The sequence below is a fragment of the Microcaecilia unicolor genome, chromosome 11 (assembly GCF_901765095.1).
Source record: "Microcaecilia unicolor chromosome 11, aMicUni1.1, whole genome shotgun sequence".
NCBI lineage: Eukaryota > Metazoa > Chordata > Amphibia > Gymnophiona > Siphonopidae > Microcaecilia > Microcaecilia unicolor.
Genome location: NC_044041.1, coordinates 75,277,432 through 75,303,935, shown reverse-complemented (window position 1 = coordinate 75,303,935; position 26,504 = coordinate 75,277,432). Strand labels below are relative to the sequence as shown.

The 26,504-nt window shown below is 42.4% G+C and overlaps 1 protein-coding gene across 2 annotated transcripts; it reads right to left on the bottom strand.

Moving 5' to 3' along the window:
* Positions 1–623: 623 nt before the first annotated feature.
* TM6SF2 (transmembrane 6 superfamily member 2) lies at positions 624–25,939 on the bottom strand. 2 transcript variants are annotated; one of them, XM_030219743.1, is made up of 10 exons: positions 25,863–25,939; positions 14,166–14,269; positions 13,022–13,119; positions 12,117–12,220; positions 11,183–11,265; positions 10,737–10,861; positions 10,451–10,552; positions 7,492–7,584; positions 5,206–5,325; positions 624–1,301 (listed from the first exon to the last, which is right to left on the bottom strand). In XM_030219743.1, the coding sequence occupies exons 2-10, from the start codon at positions 14,212–14,214 to the stop codon at positions 1,092–1,094; spliced, it is 984 nt and encodes a 327-aa protein (XP_030075603.1). In that variant the 5' UTR covers positions 14,215–14,269; positions 25,863–25,939; the 3' UTR covers positions 624–1,091. The 2 variants fall into 2 exon arrangements, with proteins under 2 accessions (XP_030075603.1, XP_030075602.1); XM_030219742.1 differs by lacking the exon at positions 25,863–25,939 and adding an exon at positions 24,813–25,254.
* Between the last annotated feature and the right edge of the window lie 565 nt (positions 25,940–26,504).

Here is a 26,504-nt window from a genome sequence, read left to right as displayed (position 1 = left end):
AGATAGGAATTTATGCCGTAGTAGTTAAGAAGAGCTGAAATGGTTGGAAAATTAGGGTGTTTTTTAAATCTGCTTTACCTATATACCTTCTATGTTTTTAGAGATTTTGATGTTCAATAAAATCTTTTGTAATACTGATAGCTGTTAGAAAATATTTATCTTTATAAAAGGTTACAACCATATCACAACTGCCCTCTTTAGAAGGCCATCAGCTCTGTTCAAGAGCAACACACCTCTTTATCTGGTCAACAATGTTGCTAGTTTCCCCCTTGCTTAGGGATACATTAAGCTTGTGTGTGCACACCCTCCCCACCTTCCATCCGAGTCAAAGCCACTTCATAAACACCCGTAGTTATGAGTCTGCGCGATCCCCTTTACCAAGGAAATTATTGAGATTATTCAAAGTAGTACATTTTTATAAAAAGACTCTTTAGGAAGAAAGATATCTAGTCATGGAGGTTGTGGAAAATAGCTCCCTGATAAGAATCAGTGGGCAGGAGCAAAAGCCCAAATGAGAAGCAGTAAGGAGAAGCCATGAAGACTGGCTTCCTGATGACAGCCAAATGGGAAGACCAAAGGCCCTACAGAGGGATGTACAGAAACAAGAAAAACTTGTCATCTTATTGAGATTTTATGTATTTGTTTAATCCAAGATGAGATTTAAGATGTAAAGACTTCCAGACAAATAATGCATTCCTAAAACACAAACCAGTGAAAGCACAAGGTGAGCTCAGGTAAGTGAAGCTGAACAGAATCCTTTGCTTGTTGCAGGGGGATCACAGGAAATCCAGTTACTGGTGCAGGTAGTAATCAAAACAGTACAGTACAGTAAACAGAGGAGGAATGGACCGAGGATTCAGATGCAGCTTCCCAGTGCAGGAAGAAACATAAGCACTGCACTAGCTTTCTATCTGTCTGTTTTGAGGTTTTTCTGACCCAACCGAGGCAAATCCCAGTAATAACCAAGATAACCAGGTCACCTCTGAAAATATTTAACACCTGCCAGCTCTGCATGAAAAGCAGTTCATCTTCTAACCCACAAGAGCTGACATTGGCCCCTTCTTATTGTCTCCAGTTTGTTACCATTTTTTCTACTTGTGCTTTTTGTCATTTTGGTCTTCCATACCCTCTTTTGGTGCCATGAAGAAGCCAGGGTTCAGGAGGCAGCGGTAAGCCAGGAGGTTTGGTCCCAGCATATACAGGAGGTTGGACAATATAAAAACCCACCAGGTGTTTTCTGGGGTACGGTAGGTATAGGGGGTTCTTTGATGCAAAGATGAGCCGATATGCGAGAACTGGGCCTGTGGAAGGGAGAAAAAAAAAAACACTAATTAACCACAACAGCTCATAAAAAAAAGACGGTAATAGTCTGGAGATATGTGTCATATCCAAAGAACTACTAGGAAGGAAAAGAAAAGGTGATGGGATCTGATATACAGTACTGCCTTTCTGTGGTTACAATCAAAGCGGTTTACATATTATATACAGGTACTTCTGTTCTACTTAGGGATCTTCTTAAGAAGAAGGAATTTACATAGAAATTGTTACAGTTAAACTATAACACTACAGATATTAAAATTACAACATTTGTCTAATAAAAAAATATATGTCTCTAGTTTCTTATGAAAAAGTGTAAGAAGCCAAGGTCTGAATATCAATTGGGATACGGTTCCAAAATCTACTTACTTGAAAACCAAACAATCATTCCCAACATACCTTGGAGACCATTCCCTTTACTGAAGGAGTATCAAGCGATAAATTTGTCCTGCTTTTTAGGTGCTTTCTATGACTTACAAACTGAAGGATCTCTCCCACCGATTCTAAATTCTGACCATGAAAACATTTAAACACTAAACATGCAATTTTAAAATCAATCCTAGAATCAATCTTAAGCCAATGTAGCTTATTCAACAGGGGTGTGGCCTCTTGAAATTTCCCTCTATTAAAGATTAACATTGCTGAAGTGTTTAGCAATAACTGAAGCTGCTTCCTTTGTTGAATATTAATACAGCAATACAAAGACTTACAATAATCCAGTAAAGGTAATAATATGGCTTGGGCCACTGTCCTGAAACTAGAGGGACTTGGGATGACATTGCTCTCAATCTTCTTAGATTGAGAAAGAACTTTTTAACCAGTACATTTAACTGGTCTTCGAAGGTTAATCTCAGATCAAATATGATTCCTAGTATCCTGGACTTAGCTTCAAATTTCAAAGAAATTCCAGAGCTCAAAACAATTGATTTTTCCAAAGCCCACTGCTGATTGCCAAACCATAATAGCTTAGGGCTTCTTTTACAAAGCCGCGCTAGCAATTCCTGTGCGGCAAATGAGAGAAAGCCCATAGGAATTGAATGGGCTTCCTCTCATTTGCCGCGCAGGAATTGCTAATGTAGCTTTGTAAAAGAAGCCCTTTCCCTCCATCCATGGGCTGCAAATCCTCCCTTCTCTTCCTTTCCCTGCCATCTGTTATGACCCGGTAATAGTGAGCCCCTGTGCCCCGACTGAGATGGAGTGATGCCGCACTCGGTCAGGCAGCCAGACAACCCCTAGCTTCACCTGGGAAGCGACCACCATTCACCAAGAGTTGAGCTCCCAGCTGCAGGTGGCCACCAGGACTTCTGGAACCGGCGGGGTTGCACAGCCGCTGACCAGGATGGCAGAGAACAGACACAGTCCAGAACCAGAACTCCAATAGGAAAGAATAGTCAAAAGCAGTCCAGGGTCAAGGCAGGCAGCAAACAAGCAAAATCCAAGAAAACTAGCCAAGGTCCAGTACTCAGGAAAACAGGAACAGAAGATATTTGGTGAACAGCACTCGACAGCAACTCCTCAGAACAATTGAGGCCGAAGCAATGAAGGCCTGGAGGCAGTGCTTTAAATAGTGAAGCAATCTGGTGAATCCAACATGGCTGCCCCCATAGGAGATCCTCCAAGACCAAATATGGAGTGCCTTCCTGTTCTCGTTTATACAAGATGGCTGCCCCCTCCTGAGCTAGCCAAGATGGCTGCTGCCCTTGCTCCAAGCCGGATGACGGCTGCCAGACTTAGGAAACTGAAACAGACTCTCCTAAGACTGAACCTTGTCCCTTTTGGACGGAGCTGAGGAATGACTTAGCCGGGAGGAGCGTCGAACAGATGAGGGACGTAACACCATCTATGTGCATTTCCCCTCTCTTTCCTTCTCCTGCCCTCTGTTCATGTCCACCATCTCCCTTTTTTCTTTCCTCCCCCATTTCCACATCCCTCTCTTCCCATGCCATCCAGCATCACCCCCTTTCTCTCCCTCTTTCCACAACCATCCACCATCTCTTTCCTCTCATCTTTCTCTCCCCACACTGTTCAGTACCACCCATCTCTTCCCTATCATGCCGTGCTAGCTGCTGCCGCATGGCAATGCTGACACAGCCAAAGTGATTGGGCTGTGTCGGTACTACTGCACCAGCAGACACTAGTGCAGTTTTGTTAAAAGGGGGGGTAAATGAGCTAACAGAAGAAAGAGAAAAGCATCTCATTTTGAGAACGTAAAGAACAGCTAGGTACTTAAACAGGTAGTTTCTTTAAAAATATATCTTGACGCTGTAAGGTGCACAACTATAAAAGCCAAAGCCAGCAATTTAAAGGAACAGAGTTTCGACAGGTAACCAATGCAGAGACAAAAGAATAGGAGTAATATGACAAGACACAGCAGAACAAAAGACAAACAGCTGCATTTTGTACCCGTTGTCTAGAAAGACTTTTAGTAGGCAAACCCACAATCAAAGCACTACAACAATCAATGTGTGAAATTACAAAAGCATATACTAATTGTGCAAAACCAGAGGCAGAAAAATAAAGACATATCGAGCGGAGCTGGCAAAGATAATAACAATTTGAGAAATATGGAGTTCAAAAGAAAGCCCAGCATCCAAATCAACTCCCAAGCTACGCACATGATCCTTAGCTGATATAATAATGGATCCATCCCACAGTAACACAGGATAAGGGAAAAAGCAACTCTCTCTATGAACCCACAGAAATTCTGTTTTTGCTGTGTTCAACTGAAGTTTGCTCACAGTCAACCAATTCTTTATAGCACTTAAACAAGACAACAGCTTGTCTAAATGACCATCTTGAGAAAAACCTAGGGAAAATACAGCTGGATGACATCAGCAAACGTATGAATATGAATTCCATAACCCAAAGCAATATGAACAACAGGTCTAACATACAACTTAAATAATAGAGGTGATAAAAGAGCATCCTGAGGTAACAGTAAAGGCATGGGTTCTGAGAGATCTGATCCAACGAGAAGCCACTTGGTTTCTACCTTCCAAAAAAGATTTAAACCAAAGTAAAGTTGTGCCACAAACACCAATCTCAGATAATCTTGACAATAAAATAGAATGAACCAGAATGTCAAAGGCAGAACTTAAATCTAATAACACCAAGAGGACATCAGTCCCCTTATCAAGATATCTCCAACAATCATCAACAATATCTAATGGAACAGTCTCAGTGCTATGAAATTTCCTAAAGTTTGACTAAAAAAAAAAATCAGACAACTTATGATCTTCTATAAAATCAAGTTAATAAAACTTTATCCAAACACAGTACATTCGAGACAGGCCTATGATTTCCAGGCACATTTGGATCGAGTAGCTTTCTTAAGACTTGGATGCACAACTGTAGTCTTCCAATCAGTAGGAAAGAAACCAAGGCATCATGATTCATTAATCAATGGCAAACAAAAATTGAACAGCAACTTCCTTGACATTCATCAATAAGACTGAAGGGAAAGGATCTAGCAATGACGCAGAAGGATGAAGAGAACTTATCAACTAGCTCTTCCAGAGAAACTTCTCTAAATGAGTTAATTGAAATATCATGAACGCCACCAATAAATTGATTGAAAAGTGACAAAGAGAAATTGTGACCAATAGAATTATCATATTGTACATCTAAACAGCTCATACCTTAACTGCACAGAATGCAATGCACTCTCCAAGTGCTGGGTAGTTAGAAAAAGAGCAAAAGGATTCCTCTCTGTTAAAAAAAAACTTTCCCACTGTCCAGATTCCTAAAATGGTGCATCATATCCGGTGAACTATTATTCTCATGATTTTTAGATCACATACACCAGATATGCGCTGCGCTGTACAGAGAAACACTTAACACCAAGATGCAACAGTGGAGAAGAGGTAAAGATTAACTGCATCATTTTACCTGTGCCACAGCTCCAGCAAACACCAGTGTCCAGTCCAGCATCCACGTGCAACCTGGTTCGATCAGTCCATAGATGCACAGGCAAAAGAAGGGAAGGACGTAAAACAGATACACCAGCATCTGGGAGGAAATAAAAACCACGTAAGTGGCAAAATCCACTGCACCTTGTGATTATCTGATGCAGAGAAGTAATTTAGTACCTAACCCAGCCCACTTCCATGAACCAGCATGGAATCTACCAACCTGTCATAACCACCAAAACATTCTGACGTATTAGCCACTTAAACTATGTGAGGCCTTGGAGAAGCATGCTAGTCTCAATAACCCCTGCCCCAATAAACACAATTTACACTACAACAACCACCACAAAATTGAAAATGGTGGCAGATAAAGATCACAAGGCGAATCTAATCTGCCCAGTTTCAAACCATTTGTTTTATTATTAAAACTTATATTTAGGGGTGTAGTTATCAACGTGGGCTACTGTTAAGACATGTTATTTTACCACAGGTCCCAATTTATACAATGAGACCTAGGAGCTGATATTCAGACTGCGGGAATTAGCCTGCTAAGTCCCACAGTCACAACTAAACCTGGATATTCAATGCCGGGCTGTTTCCAGTGACCAGCACTAAATATACATTTTATTTTTGGCCGGTTAGAAGACAACTGGCTATACTGATATTCGGAGACTTAGCCGGTGATCTTCTAAGTGGCCAAAGATATCCCACATATTCACGTGGCCAAATATAGCTGCTAAAAGTGGGGCTGAAAAATCAGTGGATAGCCAGTTATGTCGGTCAATATAACTATCTGCTAACCAGTGATATTCAGCAGGAAATAACCTGCTATCCCCCATTAAATATTGCCGGATAGCCGGTTATGGGGCATTTAACCGGCCAGGTGCAGATCTTGGCCAGTTAAATGCTTTTGAATATCGGGGGAGATAGTTACTAAGAACTGAGGTTGACAGTAAAATCACATGTCTTAAGCCCACATTGATAACTTCCCCCTTTATGGTCTTACCAAGCGCTTCAGTCCTTGGGTCCCAGAAGGAAAAGTTCATGGTATAAAGGTGGATACACAACAGCAATGTGACAATACTTCCAACAGACCAATAAGCATTGCTACGTTGGCCTATTTTCATTTCACTTCTTATTTTTAGTGTGCTTGATGGATCACAAGGTAAACAACACGAAGAAACCCACCAATATAAACACCCCAGATTACACCCTTCCTGAAAATTCTCAGAGTTACAATCGACCGAAACCTCACGCTAGAAAGCCAAGCGAAAACTACAACAAAGAAAATGTTCCACTCAATGTGGAAACTCAAACGAGTAAAACCTTTCTTCCCGAGGGAAATATTCCGCAACTTGGTACAATCAATGGTACTAAGCCACCTAGACTATTGCAATGGAATCTATGTGGGATGCAAAGAACAAATCATAAAGAAACTCCAAACTGCTCAAAACATCGCAGCTAGACTTATATTTGGAAAAAACGAGATTCAAAAGCACCAAACCCCTATGAGAAAAACTGCACTGGCTCCCAATCAAAGAGCGCATAGTGTTCAAAATCTGCACTCTGGTTCATAAAATCATCTACAGTGAGGCCCCAGGATACATAACAGACCTCATAGATTTACCAACCAGAAACACAAAAAGATCAACACACACATACCTAAATCTCCACTACCCAAGCTGTAAAAGGACTCAAATATAAAGCAACCTATGCATCCAACTTTTCCTATATAAGCACGCAACTATGGAACGCATTACCAAGCGCTGAGAAAACAATGCATGACCCATTAAACTTCCAGAAATTATTAAAAACTAACTTGTTCAAAAAGGCATACCCTAATGATCCAACTTAAACGCCTGAACCCTGCAACACAACGAAACTAATACTCGAACTGGACATAACTTAACTCTTCCTCCTGATTCCCTAATGTGTCTGTCACACATGATCTTTAACACAATACACTCTGTAATTGTCATACCGGAATTGGCGAGTGCCATCATGGTACTATGTAAGCCACATTGAGCCTGCAAATAGGTGGGAAAATGTAGGATACAAATGCAGCAAATAAATAAATAAAATACCACCATTAGCAGTTCCATATATCTCATTATAAAAAAAACAAAACAAAAACAGATCGGAGTAGGATAAAACAACGGGCTATTGTTAGTGAGAGCAGGCAGTATGTTGGTGGGAACCAACCCCTCTCCTGTGGGGAACTGCACTTACCAACACTGCATGGAAAGAGAAGCTGTTCCCCACTCACCTGCACTTTAGGGTAACCAACAGGGTCCTTCAGGTAAGGCTCGTACTGGTACAGGTAGTTGAAACAGGAGTCTGTTGGGCAGTCAAGGGCCACCTTAAGAAATAGGAGAGTCCATGGTTCAGCAGGAAATCTGAGAGCCATCAGAGGAAACAATGCAGGAAATGAGAGTAACCAATGTGGAGACACTTTCTAGAGAGATACCTAAGAATCCCACTGCATAGCAGTTTTGAACCATTCCAGAGCCCCTTGAATGTTGCTTTGGTTTTTTTTATTTTTTTATTTGCTAGCAAAGTTTATCTTTCAACTTCTTACTGTCCTACTGTGATTAATTAGCTACAGAAAATTATCATCCATTAATGGTTTGGTAGCTTGTAAGGTAAATGCTTATTCATTCTGACTTGCTTTATTGAATATCAGCCTACAAAATATTATAAGCATCACAATTTTTCAGTCTTGGTGTGATACAGTTCTGACAACTGAAAGACCCATTACCAGGCAACAAAATGCCAGGATGGAAGGAGACAGAAGAGAGGAAGTGCTCTAAGGTTAAAATGATAGGAATCTGAGAACTGCACTTTCTTATAAAACTAGTAAAAAAAGGCCCGTTTCTGACACAAATGAAACGGGCGCTAGCAAGGTTTTCCTCGGAGTGTGTATGTTTGGGAGAGTGTATGTGAGAGTGACTGTTTGAGAGTCAGAGTGAAAGTGTGAGTGTGTGAGAGAGAGAGTGAGTCTGGGTGTGAGTGTGTTTGTGAGAGAGTGTGTGTGTGAGAATAAGAGTGTGTGCAAGTGTGTATGTGAGACACAGTGTGAGAGAGAGTGTGTGTGTGTGGGCGAGAGAGAGAGTGTGTGTGAGACACAGATTCTCTGTCAGAGTGAGTGTATGAGACCAAGCGAGTGTGTGAGTGACTGTGTGGCACATAGAGAGTGAATGTGATACAGTGTGAGACACAGTGTGTGAGAGTGAGAGTCAGAAAGAAATTGTATATGAGAGAGAGAGTGTGAGCCGTGGCCTCCCAATCCATGGCCATCTGTCCCCTGCCCCCTCCATTCATCCTTTTCCAGCAATTCCCCTCTCTCCCTGAGCCCTGCCCTCCCAATCCATGGCTATCCATGTTTCTCTGTCACCTGCCCCCTCCATTCATCCCTATCCAGCATTTCCCCTCTCTGCCTGAGGCCTGCCCTGCAATCCATATCCATCCATGCCCATCTGTCCCCTCCATTCATCCCTAGCCAGCAATTCCCCTCTCCCTGAGTCCTGCCCTTCCAATCCATGCCCATCCATGCTCCTCTGTCACCTGGCCCCTCCATTTTTCCCTATCCAGCATTTCCCCTCTCTGCCTGAGGCCTGCCCTGCAATCCATATCCATCCATGCCCATCTGTCCCCTCCATTCATCCCTATCCAGCAATTCCCCTCTCCCTGAGTCCTGCCCTTCCAATCCATGCCCATCCATGCTCCTCTGTCACCTGGGCCCTCCATTTTTCCCTATCCAGCAATTGCGCTCTCTCCCTGAGGCCTGCCCTGCAATCCATATCCATCCATGCCCATCTGTCCCCTCCATTCATCCCTATCCAGCAATTCCCCTCTCCCTGAGTCCTGTCCTTCCAATCCATGCCCATCCATGCTCCTCTGTCACCTGGCCCCTCCATTTTTCCCTATCCAGCATTTCCCCTCTCTGCCTGAGGCCTGCCCTGCAATCCATATCCATCCATGCCCATCTGTCCCCTCCATTCATCCCTATCCAGCAATTCCCCTCTCCCTGAGTCCTGCCCTTCCAATCCATGGCCATCCATGCTCCTCTGTCACCTGGCCCCTCCATTTTTCCCTATCCAGCATTTCCCCTCTCTGCCTGAGGCCTGCCCTGCAATCCATATCCATCCATGCCCATCTGTCCCCTCCATTCATCCCTATCCAGCAATTCCCCTCTCCCTGAGTCCTGCCCTTCCAATCCATGCCCATCCATGCTCCTCTGTCACCTGGCCCCTCCATTTTTCCCTATCCAGCATTTTCCCTCTCTGCCTGAGGCCTGCCCTGCAATCCTTATCCATCCATGCCCATCTGTCCCCTCCATTCATCCCTATCCAGCAATTCCCCTCTCCCTGAGTCCTGCCCTCCCAATCCATGGCCATCCATGCTCCTCTGTCCCCTGCCCCCTCCATTCATCCCTTTCCAGCAATTCCCCTCTCCCTGAGTCCTGCCCTCCCAATCCATGGCCATCCATGCTCTTCTGTCCCCTGCCCCCTCCATTTATCCTTTTCCAGCAAGTCCCCTCTCTCCCTTCCATGACCCCCCCTCGCATCCATGCTCCTCTCTCTCCCATGTTCCAGCCTGGGCCGCCTCTTCCCCCCCCCCCCCCCTTCGCATCCATGCTATCGTTTCTCCCTGCCCTTACTTAACTACTACTGGCCACCCTCTTCTCTCCCCCCAACATCCGTTTTTGTTTTTTTTTCTTCATTTTAAATTTACCTCCGTGGCGGTTCCGGCAGCGAAGCGTCAGGGAAGGAGGCGGCGCTCCCGACGTCTAGCTTCCCTTCGCTCTGTTCCGCCTTCTTTTGACGTCATCCTTGACGTCAGAAGAAGGCGGAACACAGCGAAAGGAAGGCTAGAGGTCGGGAGCGCCGCCTCCTTCCCTGACGCTTCGCTGCTGTTTTTTTTTTTCCGCCCTCGACGTCATGACGTTTGACGCGAGGGCGGGGCAGCGAGTCTTCGTCAGTGGCTTCACCACCACGAACTTACGAACCGTTCTGAGAGAGAGTCTGAGTGACTTCAGAATGTTGTCCTCAGAACGTTGAGGGAGCGTTTTATTATATTAGATACCAGAGTTTAAGAAAAGTAATCAACTGTTCTTGAGTTTTCCCAGGAACAGCCTGAAAATTTCTTGAAAAGCCAAATAACAGTAGCTTTGGAATACTTGTGAACACTATGGGCTAGGATGGAGTGGGATGAGACATGCTTACCAGCCCTCTGAAGAGAGTGAAGATGACAGCGAGGAACAGATACATCACCAACCCAAGGTCCAAGGGACGCTGGTGTAGCCACTTCCTCTGTTCTTCCACAACCTTAGCCAAACAAACACACACAGTGTCATATGAGCTGGTAGATCCAACAGTTCTCAGAACAGAGTAGGGAATGATATAAATGAGGGATTAACGCATGGTGCAAGGGTACTGGGCACCTGACACCCCCTCTCCCCAAGTTATGACGGGAGGGGGAGGAGAATCCGGTTAAGTTCCCTGAACTCACTTTTTCCACAGAGCAGTAAGGAAGGGACTGGGGCTTCTTGAAGATGTTCAGCCCTGCCCAGATCGGCAGCAAGAGATAAGGAATGTTCAGCAGAAAGGCAGGTCGGAGCTGGGAGCCAAATTTCCCTTGGATATAAAGATAAAACTCACAGTGATCACTGCACATATTAAGTGAAGCACAAGTTCCAGCCTCATTGCAGAATTCTGGTGGGTGTTAAATGAGTGTCTCGGAGTGACCAGACCTGCGAGCCGTTATTCCTAATACACTTATTCTGCATGGCTGACACCAAGAGGGGAATTTTTGAAAGGATGTCCAGAATGAAGACATCCAGCTTATAACATCAAAAATGTATTTCTATCTCACATATATTTTCCAACAGGAAATGCATCAGGATTTCCTGTTTGAAAATACATGAGATGGATGTCTGTGTGCATTTTCAGCCTTACCAATCATATTTCCAGGGAGGAAGACAATCATACTCATCATGAGAGACCCCAGCCAGTACAGACCAACGTTCCTGTAATTCTTTCTGAGGCAAAAACAAAAGGTCCAACAATCGTTTAAACCATCTTATATTTTTAAAAACACATATAGAGTTGCAAAAACAAATTGGCTGCTGAGTGAAACACTACTACTACTACTTAACATTTCTAGAGCGCTACTAGGGTTACGCAGCGCTGTACAGATTAAGAAAAAGGACAGTCCCTGCTCTAAGGAGCTTACAATCTAATGGGCGAAATGTCAAGTAGGGGCAGTCCAGATTTCCTGAATAGAGGTATGGTGGTTAGGTGAAACATATCACAAGACTAGCACACATGTTACCTGACTAACAAAGAGTAAATGGGAATTTAAAAGCATTTATCAGGACACCCTCCAATGCAGACTAACCACTAGCCAGCAGAATTGCTGAGCCAATCAGCCAACTAAATAATGATTAGGGATTATCTGGCTCTCTTCCTGAAGAATTGCTCCCATACAAAAAGTTTTTTTTTTTTTTTAAAGCCTCCATATTCCACAAATTAGAGGCTTTGCTGTTCAGGGTGACCCCCCCCCCCAGACCTCAGTCTCCATGTAGCAGAATGTCTCTCATACCAATTACTGCTACATGCCTAATTCTTTTATGTTATGCTTAAATATTTTCCAGAGTAATAATAAATTATGTACTTGCTCATCCCTAGAAAAGCTTGTCCTTGTGCTGTTAGAAAATCTCTACAATGCATCCAGCCTCCAAGGTCAAAACTTCACAAGCCCATACAGAGAAAGCTTCATAGTAAGCACTTAATACAAGTCCAGCCTTCCACACTCCTGCTGAGGGATCTCACCCACCTGACCCACCCTGGGCTCTTCTCCTATGGCTCCAGACTGCATCTACCCCCTTACCTCTGGGCAATCGCTGACAGCATCACGAGGTAAAGTGCATAGTTAACTGTGCTATCCCAATAGCAGATCATAATCCCATAGGTTGTACGCAGGTAGGGTTCACCCTGCCAACAGAGCACAGGCTTCACTTAACCATTCTCAGCATGTTTAAACATTCCCAGTGCATACACAGGGTGCCTATAAAATTTCCCAGCATACAGGCTCCTAGAATTATCCCCAATAGTGCAAAAATGCTCCCGTACAGCGTTAACATCTGCTCCAAGGCCGGTGGAACTTTCTCTGTATAGGTGCATATTTTATATAGTATGCGGGTACCTTGCAACTCTGCCCTGCTCCGACCTAGGAACATCAATGCATGGCTGCAATAAATTACAGATGCTCTTGTTGGGGATTGTATTCTCCCATGAAATGCTCTTTACACACAGGAAATGCTTTATTATTTTATGTAGGGGGAGGGGGGGTTCATATTATATACCCCCATCCATGTGAACTTAATCCATTCCAAGTCAGCAATCTATGACTGCACTGAGATCCGCCAATGATATGGACTAAACACTTGCTACCAATCCACTGATCTGCGCTACTTGCAAGGCAAAGGTGGAGTCTGAGACAGAACCCCTATTTGAGCAAATAATTCTAGCTGCAGTCTTCAGTCTGATTTCTCCTACCACCAATGAACCAGTAATAAGATAAGCAAATGGCAAGCTGCTTCTCCTGAGATTCAATGCATTGGTATTCACAGACCAACTTTGCAGTTGGTAAGTGTTGCTTCCATTGCATTACCTGAGTACTGGCATAACATTAGCCATCTTGAAGCTTTTACACAAGCAAACATGAAGAAGCCAAGACTATCTGGGTCCTATTATACCATTTCAGAATCTCTTATGAAAAAAACAAATCTGTACCTCTCTCAGGTAAAACTCCATGAACCCACTCAGGTATCCATCCTCTTCTAGTGCAATTATTAAATCAATCACGCTTGTGAATGAAAACACTGCAAACACTGCAAAGAAGCAGATGTACAGTGATGGGTTGTTAGTATTATTGCAAAGACTCAATAAAGATAATACTGCTACTATAATAAACTTAAATCGAAAGCTGAGGAGGACATCAGTGATAAGGCAGGATTAGGAGAGCTGGAAAGCTGTATGTAGAAGTGGCAGAGGCTGGGACAGTGCCATGTCAGAAAGACAGGGACGGGCACCTCAACATGTTTCTATTAAAAAAAAAACAACAACTCCATCTTTCTCCATGCCTATTGCAATAATTATTTATTACAAGTGATATACAAAAGGAAAATAGATTCATTGGAATCATTACAATACAATTACAGCATTATCTACAAAACATCAAGGCTATGTCACCAGAACACTGACATGTCTATTATCTAGGTAGAACTAAAAATTAGCCCACCTCTAGAAACTGTGCTCGGGGACATTAAGATTAGGGTTTTCCCAGGTTAGACATATTCGTTTTGGCAGGGGGGGGTAGGCAAATTGATGTTTTGGATGAGCCAGGTTTGTTTTTAAAACAAGGTTAATTCAGTATCCTAAATCACACTCATGGTACAGTAGCAATCGAAGCAATATAATTGGCTCATTCTGTAGCTCCTTATTTCAATTTGTATAATTCTAATGCTGCAGCACAGTTTGGAGCAATGGGCCCTTCCCTGGAAAAAATAATTTATTTCAAAAAGAAAAAAAAAAATACACCCCAATCTTTAAGTGGCCAAAGAAGATTAATTTATCGTACAGTATTTCTCTCAGGGACAGTTTGATCGAAAACCTTGAATAACACATTCTCAGTATTTTCTGAGACTTTAATGAAAAACACTGGGACCATCATTTTAGACACAAGGCATACACAGGTTCTGATAAAAGCAAGGCAACCGCCAGCCCAACTCTAGGGAGTTATTTGGCTTCTTTGGATGAGATGTAACCATAAGGCCTGGTAGTCCAAGAAATCCCCTGTGGAGTGCCTTGTGAATAAGCAGGATGATTGTGGTGCCATTGAATAAAATATCAACTAGCCAGTCACACCAAATCTTACCATAAGAGAGAGGATCCTGAAAGGAATTCATCTGGACTACTTTATACATGAGAGCAACCAGAGCCAGCAGCACTGTGAACCCTGTCACTGCAATAGAAAAGGGACTGGGGGAGGGGGTGTGAGAAGAGAGAACATACATCACATTTTACACCAGAGAGATTTAGGATATCACAATTTAGAAACAGTCATCCATCCGTGACAAATAACGATTAGAAATCTGAGGCCCGGTGCAGGGTGGCCAATAAACTCCAAAATCAATGCCAGGCTGGCTTTACCCCCACTGCACCTATGGACTCATAGTTCCTGCCTTTCTTAAAGAAATTCAAAATCCACATTCCAGATTATGCAGATGAGCAGACAGGTTAGGCTGAATGGTTTTTATCTGTATCGGTTTCTGTGTTTCTCTGCACAGGGGATCTCCGAGGGAGAGGAAGGGATAGTAAAGGTTAGAATGGGAAACTGGATAGGCTGTATGGTTTTTATCTGCAGTCATTTTCTCTGTTTCCATGCACAGAGGATCTCTAAGGAAAGGAAGGGATTGTAGAGCTTAGCAGCTGCTGAGCATGGGTAGACTGGTTAGGCCATATGGTCTTTATCTGCCACCATTGTCTATATTTCTATGCACAGAGGATCTCTGAGGGAAAGGAAGGAATATCAGAGGTTAGGAAGGGCAGACCGAAAAGGCTGTATGGTCTTTATCTGCCATCATTTTCTATGTTTACATGCACAGAGGATCTCTGAGGGAGAGGAAGGGATAGTAGAGCTTAGTTGTTGGTACTGATTTATTTATGTATTCTTGTATCCCACTATTATCCCAAAATAATTTTGGTTCAAATTGGCTTACAATTTACATTTTGGTGGCGTTACAATAGTGTTGTGCAATCTGGAGAGGGCATCTATAGTTTGTGTGGTTATTCATAGAGTTATTGAAGAGACAGATTTGAAGGGGAAAAGGTAGTGGTACTTTTGTGTTCAGTTGTAGAGTTTTGGTGTTGTTTATTCATACAGTTTTGAAGAGGTAGGTTTTCATTTCTTTTCTGAATTGGAGATTTGTGATGCTTCTTATGGGTTTTGGTATCGAGTTCCACCATTTGGAACCCTGGTAGCTAAATCCTGCTCTGTAGATAGCTTTGTAGATGGTGTTTTTATAGTTGGGTAGATGTAGGAGTAGGTAGTTTCTGTTTACTGGGCTGGCATTGATTGAGGATAGTTCAATCATGTTAAGCATATCTTTGGGTGCCATTCCAAATAGTATCTTGAAGATTAGAGTCCTCACTTTGAAATATATTCTTGCCTTGACTGGTAACCAATGTAGTGGTTCAAACAGTGGGGTTGTTCTTTCATATTTCGATTTCTTGAAAATCAGCCTTGCTGCCGTATTTTGAACTATTTGCAGTGATTTTAGTGTGTTTTCCTTGCACCCTACGTATGCTGCGTTGCAGTAGTCTAGTTGCAATAGTATTGTTGATTGGACCAGTATTCGGAAAGACTGTCTAGGAAAATAGTCTCTTATTCTTCTCAGTTTCCATAGTGTTCTGAAACATTTTGATGTTACTGCTGATATTTGATTGTCCAGTGTTAGATGTTTGTTGAGAATGGTTCCTAATATTTTGAGTTGTGTTTCAATGTGGTATGTTTGTTGGTTGATTGTGAATTTTTGGTAGTATGTGGGGTTGTGTGGGCTGGATAGTACTGGGCATTTGGTTTTGTCTCTGTTCAGTTTGAGTTTGAAAGTTGTTGCCCATTCTTCCATGAGGTCCAATGCTTTTTTTATTTTGTCCTGTGTTTGTGATATTGTTTTGGAAAGGTATGACGATGGTGTTGTCTGCATATATAAATGGGTTGAAACACATTAATTCTAGTTTTTTTCCGAATGACGCCATCATTACATTGAACAGTAGTGGTGATCCCTGCACTCAAGAGATCCATGAGGCTGATGTATAGTTGGACATCTTTACAATGTAGGATCTGGTCTTTAGGAAGCCAGTGAACTATGCTGTCACTGCACTACTGATTCCTATGTAGTCGAGTAGTGTCATTAGTGTGGTGTGGTCTACTAGGTTGAATGCACTTGACATGTTGAATTGTAGTACTAATACGTTTTGTCCTTGGCCTATTAAGTTTCTGAATTTCGTTATCAGGGTGGTTATGACCGTCTCAGTGCTGTGCTGTGGTCTGAAACCTGATTAGGATTTATGATGGGCAGACAAAATAGAAAATGACGGCAGATAAGGACCATATAGCCTACGTTTCTATGCACAAGGTACCTCTGAGGAAGAAGAGATTGTAGAGCTTAGTAGGTAGACTGGACAGGCCACGTGGTCTTTATCTGCCACCATTTTCCTATGTTTCTAGACACAATGGGGTAAAGCCAGATGTGTAATCTTTTATTAGCAATATTTTTTCAACATCCAGGCAGATGTTCTGTGATTATCGCATTTTTTCCAAAAGAAATCACTTCTTTTCTCTTCTTCCTGTTATACTGTTCTCATAAAACTATTGCCCAGTCCAATTATTTCCTCAAAGTAAGGAACAGGAGGTTCTGCACAAAATTAATACTAATACATGACTCGTATACTATCAATACCCCAAACTTAAGTTCACAATCACACAGCAGAGTAGAAGCTATTCTATTCTAGTTTTTATATTCCACCTAAATCAGCTTGGAATCAAAGCAAGCTGCATACAGGTCGTCATCATTACTGAGCATATTCAAAAGCATGGATTAATGAGACAACGCCAACGTGGATTTGGTGAAGGGAAATCTTGCCTCACCAATCTGATACATTTCTTTGAAGGGGTGAACAAACATGTGGATAAAGGTGAGCCGGTCGATATTGTGTGTCCTATTGTAGATTAAAAACTGGTTAAACAATAGAAAACAGAGAGTAAGGTTAAATGGTCAGTATTCTCAATGGAGAAGGGTAGATAGTGGGGTTCCCCTGGGGTCTGTGATGGGACCGCTGCTTTTTAACATATTTATAAATGATCTAGAGATGGGAGTAACTAGTGAGGTAATTAAAATTTACTGATAACACAAAGTTATTCAAAGATGTTAAATCGCAAGAGGATTGTGAAAAATTACAAGAGGACTTATAGACTGGGAGGTTGGGCATCTATATGGCAGAAGACGTTTATTGTGAGCAAGTGCAAAGTGATGCATGTGGGAAAGAGGAACCCAAATTATAGTTATGTAATGCAAGGTTCCACATTAGGAGTCACCGACCAGGAAAGGGATCTAGGTGTCATCGTTGATGGTACGTTGAAACCCTCTGCTCAGTGTACGGCAGCTGCTAAGAAAGAAAATAGAATGTTAGGTATTATTCGGAAAGGAATGGAAAACAAAAATTAGAATGTTATAATGCCTTTGTATCGCTCCACAGTGCGACTGCACTGCGAATATTGTGTTCAATTCTGGTCACAGCATTTCAAAAAGGATATAGAGGCATTAGAAAAGGTACAGAGAAAGGTGACAAAAATGATAAAGGGGATGGAATGACTTCCCCATGAGGGAAGGCTAAAGCGGCTAGGGCTCTTCAGCTTGGAGAAAAGACAGCTGAGGGGAGATATGATAGAGGTCTATAAAATAATGAGTGGAGTAGAATGGGTAGATGTGAATCGCTTGTTCACTCTTTCCAAGAATACTAGGACTAGGGGGCACACAATGAAGCAAAAAGTAGTAAATTTAAAACAAATTGGAAAAAAAATATTTCTTCACTCAATGTATAATTAAACTCTGGAATTCGTTGCCAGAGAATGTAGTAAAAGCAGTTAGCTTAGCGGGGTTTAAAAAAAAAGTTTGGCTGGCTTCCTAAAGGAAAGGTCCATAGACCATTATTAAAATGGACTTGGGGAAAATCACTGCTTATTTCTAGAATAAACTGTAACCTGGACTGGCCACTGTTGGAAACAGGATGCTGGGCTTGACGGACCTTCGGTCTGTCCCAGTATGGCAATACTTATGTAACAACTAATATGACATTAAAAACTTTCTACATATGTTTCATATGTTTACTAAGTAAGTTTTCAAAGCTTTCCTAATCATCATATAGTTAGGAATTGTCCGTATCTGAATTGGTATAGAATTCCAAATTCCACTGGACTGAAAATTAAACAAACTTTCATAAATACTTTTATAACAAACCTGAATTACAGAAGGACTACCCAATCTTATTAACGATACAAAGCAAGATGCAGAATGAGCAACAGGAAAAGTAATTAACTGAAGAAGAGTTTGAGGGCAACAACCAATAATTATTTAAAAAACCCAGCATGCCACCTTGAATTCAATGTGAACATCTATTGGCAGCCAATATAGATCCTTCAGTAGTGGGGTCACATCATCAAATTTTTTACAGCCAAAAATCATTCTTGAAGCTGTATTCTGTCAAAGCTGAATCCTAGCTCTAATTCTGCAAGTAGTACCCACATACAAAACATTACAATAGTCCACGTCCACCTGGGACAAACAATACACCTTGAACTAACAGTCAGTATTCTGTATAGAAAAAAAAAGTTCTTACAGATCTTAACTGGTAAAAAGTGAAGATGAGTGTCTAAGATGATGCCTAATACCTTAGCTGATGTCACATAATCAATTTACCAGATTTTAACCTTAAATATTTAGCCACCTCTAACAAGAGTTACTGAAATATAATAAACTGTTTTTTTTTCAGTGTTAAGTTTCAGTAGGTTACTAGATGCCCAAGCCTGAACTTTCTCAATACATTCCAAAATCAAGTTGTTGGAGGCCTCAGTATTCAAACAATGGGACTAAAATAAAAATATCATCTGCATAAGACAGGCACAGGCAGCTCCTTGTGATTCTGGGCAAGTCACTTAACCCTCCATTGCCCCATGTAAGCTGCATTGAGCCTGCCATGAGTAGGAAAGCAGGGGGTACAAATGTAACAAAAAAAAATATGTAATATTTAAAAGATTCCAGCATAGATCCCAGTGTGCTCATAAAAATATTAAACAAAAGTGGCGACAGATGTGAACCCTGTGGAAACCCATAAACTGAGCTCCAGCAACCAGGAAAAACATTATTCTTTTTAACAGAGTATTTTCTACGCTGAAAAAACACCCTAATCCACTCATATACCTTTCCAGAGATTCCCAGCTCCAGGGGTGGCCCAACCATTAGGCATCATTAGACCTGAGGTGAGGACATCAGACTGCACTCTTTCGAGAGTGCATCTCCCTCTTTCCTTCCTCCACCCCATTCCCCGATTTTGCCTTCTTTTTATTAAAAGCTGGTGGCAGTGATTCCCATACGCTGTCATGCCGCCGGCACCCGCCTCTTCCCTTTACTGCGGCCACCTCTGATATAACTTCCTGTTACCTCAGAAGCAGCCGCTGTAGAGAAGAGGCTGGGCAGAGAATGATTGACTATATCAAAAGCCTCAGGTATGTCAATTGTAACACTACGTGATGATATTTTCCGGCTTAACAATAATTTTGCTTTGACACTAAGGTTAAAAGTAGCAATTCAGTGCTATACATGGTTCTAAACCATGTTGCCAAATAATGCAGACAGTGAAAGGAGTCCATAAAAGATGTAATCTGTGACATAACAAAAGATTTCATTAGCTTGGTAAACCAAGGTATACTCGCTACTGGACGAAAATTGGTTAAGATCATAACCTTCTGATTTCAGTATAGGTATCAGAATGATTTTTCCCAATTCTGAAAGAAAATTACCTTTCTTAAGTAAGTTACTCAACCAAACTGTTAACCAGCTGATAATCTTTAACGGTATGTCTTTCAATAAATATTCTAGGTATTTATTTAATCAGCTCGATTTACCAGCCAAACTCCCCTGTTCACTAAGCCGCACAGCAATGCCGACAGTCCATTCAAAGTGAATGCACTGTGTTAGCATTAGCACATGCCTTAGTAACAGGGAGGGTGAAGTTTGACTTTTATATAAACATCCTTCTCTTGGATATCATAAATGACAACCACAGCTGAGCTACAGAATTACCAATATCCTCATCACTAGTACACCTTATAGACAACAATTGTGGATATGGCCCATTTAAACTCACAGTAATTTTCATAACTTTATCCAAAAGGTATCTCCCTAAATTTTCAGCTGAAGGTTGTTGAAATTCTGAAATAGAGGTCACGCCTGATGATTTAGTAAGATTTTTAAATTTTTAACACAGTTGCTTCTGATAAGTAATAAAACAAAGAAAACCCTTTAGGATAAAATCCGCACAAAATCATTAATACATATTTTTGGAACAGCCGTTTTTAATAACTTACAAAAACAGATGTAATGTAACTCTAGTCTAATTTCCATCAAAAAAGTTCCACAATTGCAGAGCTACTGAAAAGAAAAGCCTTTTTTGCCTATATTTTTGGAGTGCCTGTATTTATGCATATATGTGGACTTCCCTCACAATCCCAACCCCCCCCCCCCACCCCCCCACCCCTCAGATAACAAAATCTCAGTCTGGATCCTCTTGAACCCTCTGATGTGTGTTGAATGTTTGGATTGTTCAGAACATTAATCCCAAAAGTTAGTAAGCAGACACACACATGACAGCCTCATACTTTGGCTTCCCACTGGAAATTAGGTTAAAAAAGGAATGACAAGAGCAGATTCAGACAACTATGCCTCTGCAAAACTTTTCCTAACCTGAAGCAAGTTTTAATTGTAATGTGAAAACAAGCTGCTCCACACAATATCATTCAAGCTAAAGTTATACAAAAATGTCTCTCAGAGTCAGCATCCATGAAACAACCCGTATTTTCCATACTGGAGAAGGCAGGGTTTCATCTGCAGTGCTCCACATTACCAGCCAAATTAGTAGTCTTGAGAACAGAAGAGTTGTATGGATCCTTTAGAGTGAGAAGGTTTAGAAAAGTCAGGATGTCGTATTGGAGCAGGACATAATAAAATGCAGGGTGGACATTAAATGACCATTCAGTCCATAATACATGCACCTTTAAGAACCTTACTACACTCCTAAACTGGAAAGATGGACAAGAGCCATGCATACAACTCAAATCAATCATTACCTACATTTACACGGAGTGGTGGATGTGGCTCTGGCCACCTTGTTGGGCAGATTGGATTGACCATATATTATCTGTCACCATTTACAGTTTATCTGTTAATCATTTACTATGTTACTACCCTACTTTCTCACCCCACTCCTCACAGCTTTTGCTATATTTTCAGGCGTTTGCAGTCTGATGCAGCATAAGGGATTCTAATACATTCTTGTCTTACAAAAGTGGTCAGATGTTGCAAACTGCAGATGAATGAAGGCTGAGCCTGTGATCCACCTGAACTGCACCAATGTACACTTGGTAGCCAGGAGACCATTTGCAACTTGTAGGTATAAACCAGGTTGATATTCTAGAGAGATTGACTTTGAATGAATATCTACAGCATCACAAATATGTCAAATTTCTTCAAGGATGAAGTGACAAGTAGAGCGCTCCACAGGAATGGAATTGCGGAGAAGCTGCCACTGGATTCCTGCGGGGATGGAAGAAGTTGCCGTTCCTGCGGGAGTGTACTAGTCAAAGTCTCTGGTGACTCCAGAATGAGGCATGGAATGTACTGAGAGAGACAACAGGAGCAACACAATGAGGCTTGGAATGCCCAGAAAGGCAGCTGGAACACCAGACTGAGGCTTGGAACACTCATTGGTTGAATAGTGAATACCAACCAAAAAACTACAGGAGGCTGTTGGGGTTGGGAGGAAACAGAGGGCAGTGAGCAAGTAAATAATAGTGCTGACTCCTGTGGGTATGGGTGGAAATGGAGGAGACTAATTATGGAGATAGGTTAGATTCCATTGAGGATGGGTGAAATTTCTGTCCCCGTGCAACTCTCTAGTGCCTTGCAGGGGCACAGCTAGGTGGGGCCACGGGCCCCCACAGATTTAGCCCTGGCCATCTCCTTTTTTGACCCTCCCCCCGCTGCTTTCAAACCCCCTCCCGCCGACCCTCCCCTGCCGCTGCCAGGTACCTTTGCTGGTGGGGTCCCCAACCCCCGCCAGCCTTAGGCTTGTTCAGCGCTGGTCTCCGGCGCATTCGCTGATCTGTGCTGTGTGTCCTGACTGACGTTCCTTTAAAGGAACGTGCAGAACGTCATCAGTCAGGACTCACAGCACAGATCAGCGAACGCGCCGCAGACCAGAGCTGAAGAAGACTAAGGCTGGCGGGGGTTGGGGACCCCCGCCAGCAAAGGTACCTGGTGGCGGCAGCTCGGCGGTAGGGTCAAAGGTGGCAGGGGGCTAAAATGTGCCCCCCCCCACCTTGCACTCTGGACTCCCCTCCCCCCAAGGTCTGGCTACGCTCCTGGTGCCAAGCCAAAGGCAGATTCAGCCAGAAACAAAGTGTGAGCCTTAGACTCCATTGAGGATGGATGAAATTTCTGTCAGAAGCAAAGTGTGAGCCTTAAATTTCACCTGCATTTAGGGATTGTCTTTTTTTTTTCCTTAGCTGTTTAAGCACAAAATGGACCTTGAACCTTTAATGCTACAGCTCAGCAAGAAGCTATTTAAAATTAAGAAACAAGGATTTATAGTATTTGAAAACTTTTTGTAGTAAGACAAAACAAAGCATTAGCTGGAAGACACAGCCATTGCTGTGGTTATTGACTGTTTTAGAAATCCCACATGGATCTATGCTGGTCTCTTCACATTGTCCTTACAGAAAACCATTAGGTGTTGGGGGGGGGGGGGGGGGAAGAAGGCTTGAACTTGTCTTAGGTTGGGACAGCACACTGTAATTGGAAAAACACTGGAGAAAGGCATTTGAAAGTCAGGCCTAGTAGCAAATACTGAGCCTAGAGAAAGCTGGAATTTTAGTAGAATGTTGTATCTTAAATCAACAAAATGGTATTTATCACAGACGTACACAAATTATTACATAAGAGCAGTAGTTATTCAATTCCCTTCATTTTTACTTAACACTGTGGGACAAAATCCTAATACACCATTGCAAACATGCTAAAACAGAGTTATCAAACTTCCCACCTACCCCCAAAAGATTGTATGGCACTTGTTCTACCATGCCATGGCTATTTTCAAAAACCAGCAGACTCATCCTATTACTTTCACAAAGCAAGTTTTCAAATGTCCATAGTAGCAAGAGAAGCAGGCAGGAGAATCACCCATCAAGGATACATAGTTCACCGGGGGGGGGGGGGGGGGGGGGGTGGGGGGGGGGGGGGGGGGGGGTGATGCTTCCTGGAGACAGGGGTCAACATACTAAACAGATGTGGTATGTTTTGGCACGCCACAAAAAACAAACCCTGTGCCAATACTAGTTCTGGGCCTAGTCGCTATTTTCTTTCACAAGCAAATCAGCTTATGCACTTTTTCTGCCCTATAAACTGACCAGCAGTCTGGTTTCTGAACTATATAGCTGGGTCAAACATAGGAAATATGCTTTTTTTTTTTCCAGAACTGAGCTAACTGGTGTGGTTCTTGTGCTATGCCGCTTAAATAACAAAGGATAAAACAAAAACAATTATACATTGTATGTTTCACTGAAGTAAATTAATTGAATAAGAGGTACTGCTAGTAACCTCATTTATTGACTGGAGGTGCCCTTCTGGTGGACATCTCAAAGCTCATGCACTAGCTAAGTTAAGTAGGCCTTTCCTCCATGTAAGGTGGAGTTTATCATGAAGGAAATTCCTGCAGTATTATCTTGATTTTACTGACATTATTAAAATGTTGATCTCTATTTTGTGGAGGAAAATATGTTCTCTATTCATGGTTCTCTTTAACTAGTGCAGAATTACAAAGCTGGACATTTCAGTGTATGTGGACCCCAGCTATCCTGGGATTAATGACTGTTATCCAACAGCACTTTGGGAAGAGGGGCAGCGAGACGCTAGGCCTAATATTTCCACATTAGAAGCTACATAATGTACTTTGGGGTATGAAGACATTGGGAAATAGTAACTAGTAGTATCAAAACAATGGTGTTGGTGGTTAAAAGCAAACTGATGCTAAAGTTCACTTTTTTCTTTTGATTTTCACCAATGCAGAAACCAGGTCTGACATCTACAGCACTGCTACCAGTAAACTACTGCCTGGTGCTGTTGCTCTGAAACACGTCTACGCCACATCTGAACATGTCAATTTAATGTTGCCTCTTTCCCAAAGTTATTCTACCTACAGTACTTTAAATCCTAGCAGTGGCCTGCTGTTAACTTTAAACCTCAGTTTTCTGAAATAGATTGTGAGGTGCAAGGATCTGGGGTCTGTACAGTGCCGCATGTAATCTAGTATATGTTATACATATTCATGGGGAAACAATACATGCAAACCTCAGAGACTAGTCCTTGTTAAGTACCTTCTTAACCCCTGCTGTGCAGATCTCCCTGCCTCCAAGCTCTTCATTAACCTTCTTGTCACTTTGTAACCATAATAAAATGGCTCAAACATTATTTTCTGCCTTAAGATCATGCGAATCAAAGTTACCTAATCACTTTTTTAAAGCTAGATATAGTTTTTTTGTGTTGGTTTGTTTCAGGGCCGCCACTAGTTTTTAAACACCTTCTACCTTGGCACAATTCCAAGCTGAATTTCTAACTAGAGAGTAGGAGGAGGAAATGGGAACCCTCAAGCTAAACGCAGCAGAGCAAACGTGGAAGTAACTTGTACTTACTCGGACAGCCCAGAAATACTGTTGATCACATAGCATAGAGGGAAGGCCAAAAGGGAAGTGCAGTAGATACTAGTTAGTTTTGGGAAATGCATGCTTTCCAGCCTGGAGCTTCTGCAGTGGCTCTTTCCTTGGGTTATTCTGGTTGAAAACGAAAGCGCCTGTTTGCTGCCACCCCTTGCTCAGGAGGAAAGCGGGGACTAATCACGACCAGATGGTACCCAAAGACTTTCAAACGTGAGCTTCCTGTCACGAGCCGCCACCTTCATCTGAAAGCCGATTCCTTGCTTTTCTTATGAAGCTCGGGTGGGTGAAAAAACGAATCCGATACCTTCTCGTTTGCTGATAGTGGGCGCAGTCATTAACCTTCCTGACTTCCAGCCCGTTTCCAGTCAAAGGTCAACAGACTTTAGAATTCAACCATTTCAAAATAACAGAATCTGAATTAAGGTTGGGGTGGGGGAGTGGAGGGGGGGGGGGGGGGGGGGGGGGGGGGGGGGAGGGGGGGGGAAGCAGTCCTGCTTAACAAAGGCGGACTCCCAAAGAATTCCCAGGTAAGCGTGAAGTGCGCATATGCCTGAGAGACAGCCCCTCCAGTAGTTTACAAATATAGCAAAAAAGTACTACTACTACTATTATAGGGCAGCGGAATGCGGCTGGGGCCATGGCCCGACCTACAGTTAATCGGCCCAGGTAATTATATTTCAACAAGATTCTCTTTCGATCTGGGTTGCAAAGTAAAAAAAAATGTATAGATTTTGTCTCCTATACATTGATAATCGGATATGCACCTAGATTAACCCAAGGCAGCATTAGGTAAACTCAGAAAGGTGAAAGGGTACCTGATTAAGAGGACAAGGACGTACCTACTTAGGCACTATTTTGTAAAGACACAGATGCCTAAGAGTTTTATAAAAATGCTACTGTAAGCAGCAGCAACAACCACATCTCAGTTGCAGGCACCCAGTACTGGCAACGTACCTATTATATTCACTGCTTTTATGCTAGTCCACTTGAGGCCATATACAAATTAAACTAACCATATAAAGTTACCTCCATGATGTAGAAAGGCAGAAACCTGTGGAATCAGGCGTCAGCAAAGGAGAAGGAGACGTGTAAGAGGGGTGGGGAGGGAGGGGGGGGGGGGAGATGACAGGAGAGGTACTTGAGTTTAAACTAAGCAAATGGAGAGCTGTCCTGATTTGAGAAGGGGCTCAATATGGTTTACAATAGCACTAGAGAAGATCGATGACATAACTAAATTCTGAACAGGGCAGGACAAGCCTTAGAGTAGTCTGACTGAAATCGAGTGAGCCTAGCAAGTGCAGCTGCCAAGGGTGCTGAGACTACAGGACTTAGCCCACCTTACCCCTTCACCTAAAAGCAGCCCTGTTGGGTAGTGCTGAAATGATGGGTAAGGGTTTCAGTAGTAAGCTAAGACAGAAAAGGACAGATTTTGGTGGTTATAGTACAAGAAATGTTTTAGGAATTTGCACGATGAATAATACAGAGGCGCAAGCAACATCAACAGGCTAAGAGAACTGCAAAGTAATTTAATGAGGAAGGCCAGGAAAAAAAAAAAACAGCATTAATATATTAGTACAATAAAAAGTGAGATCATGTTAAAATACCTGAAGAAAAAAAAATGCACAATTAGATCTTCCCCGCTAATTGGCTTTCCTTTAGTGCCTCTAG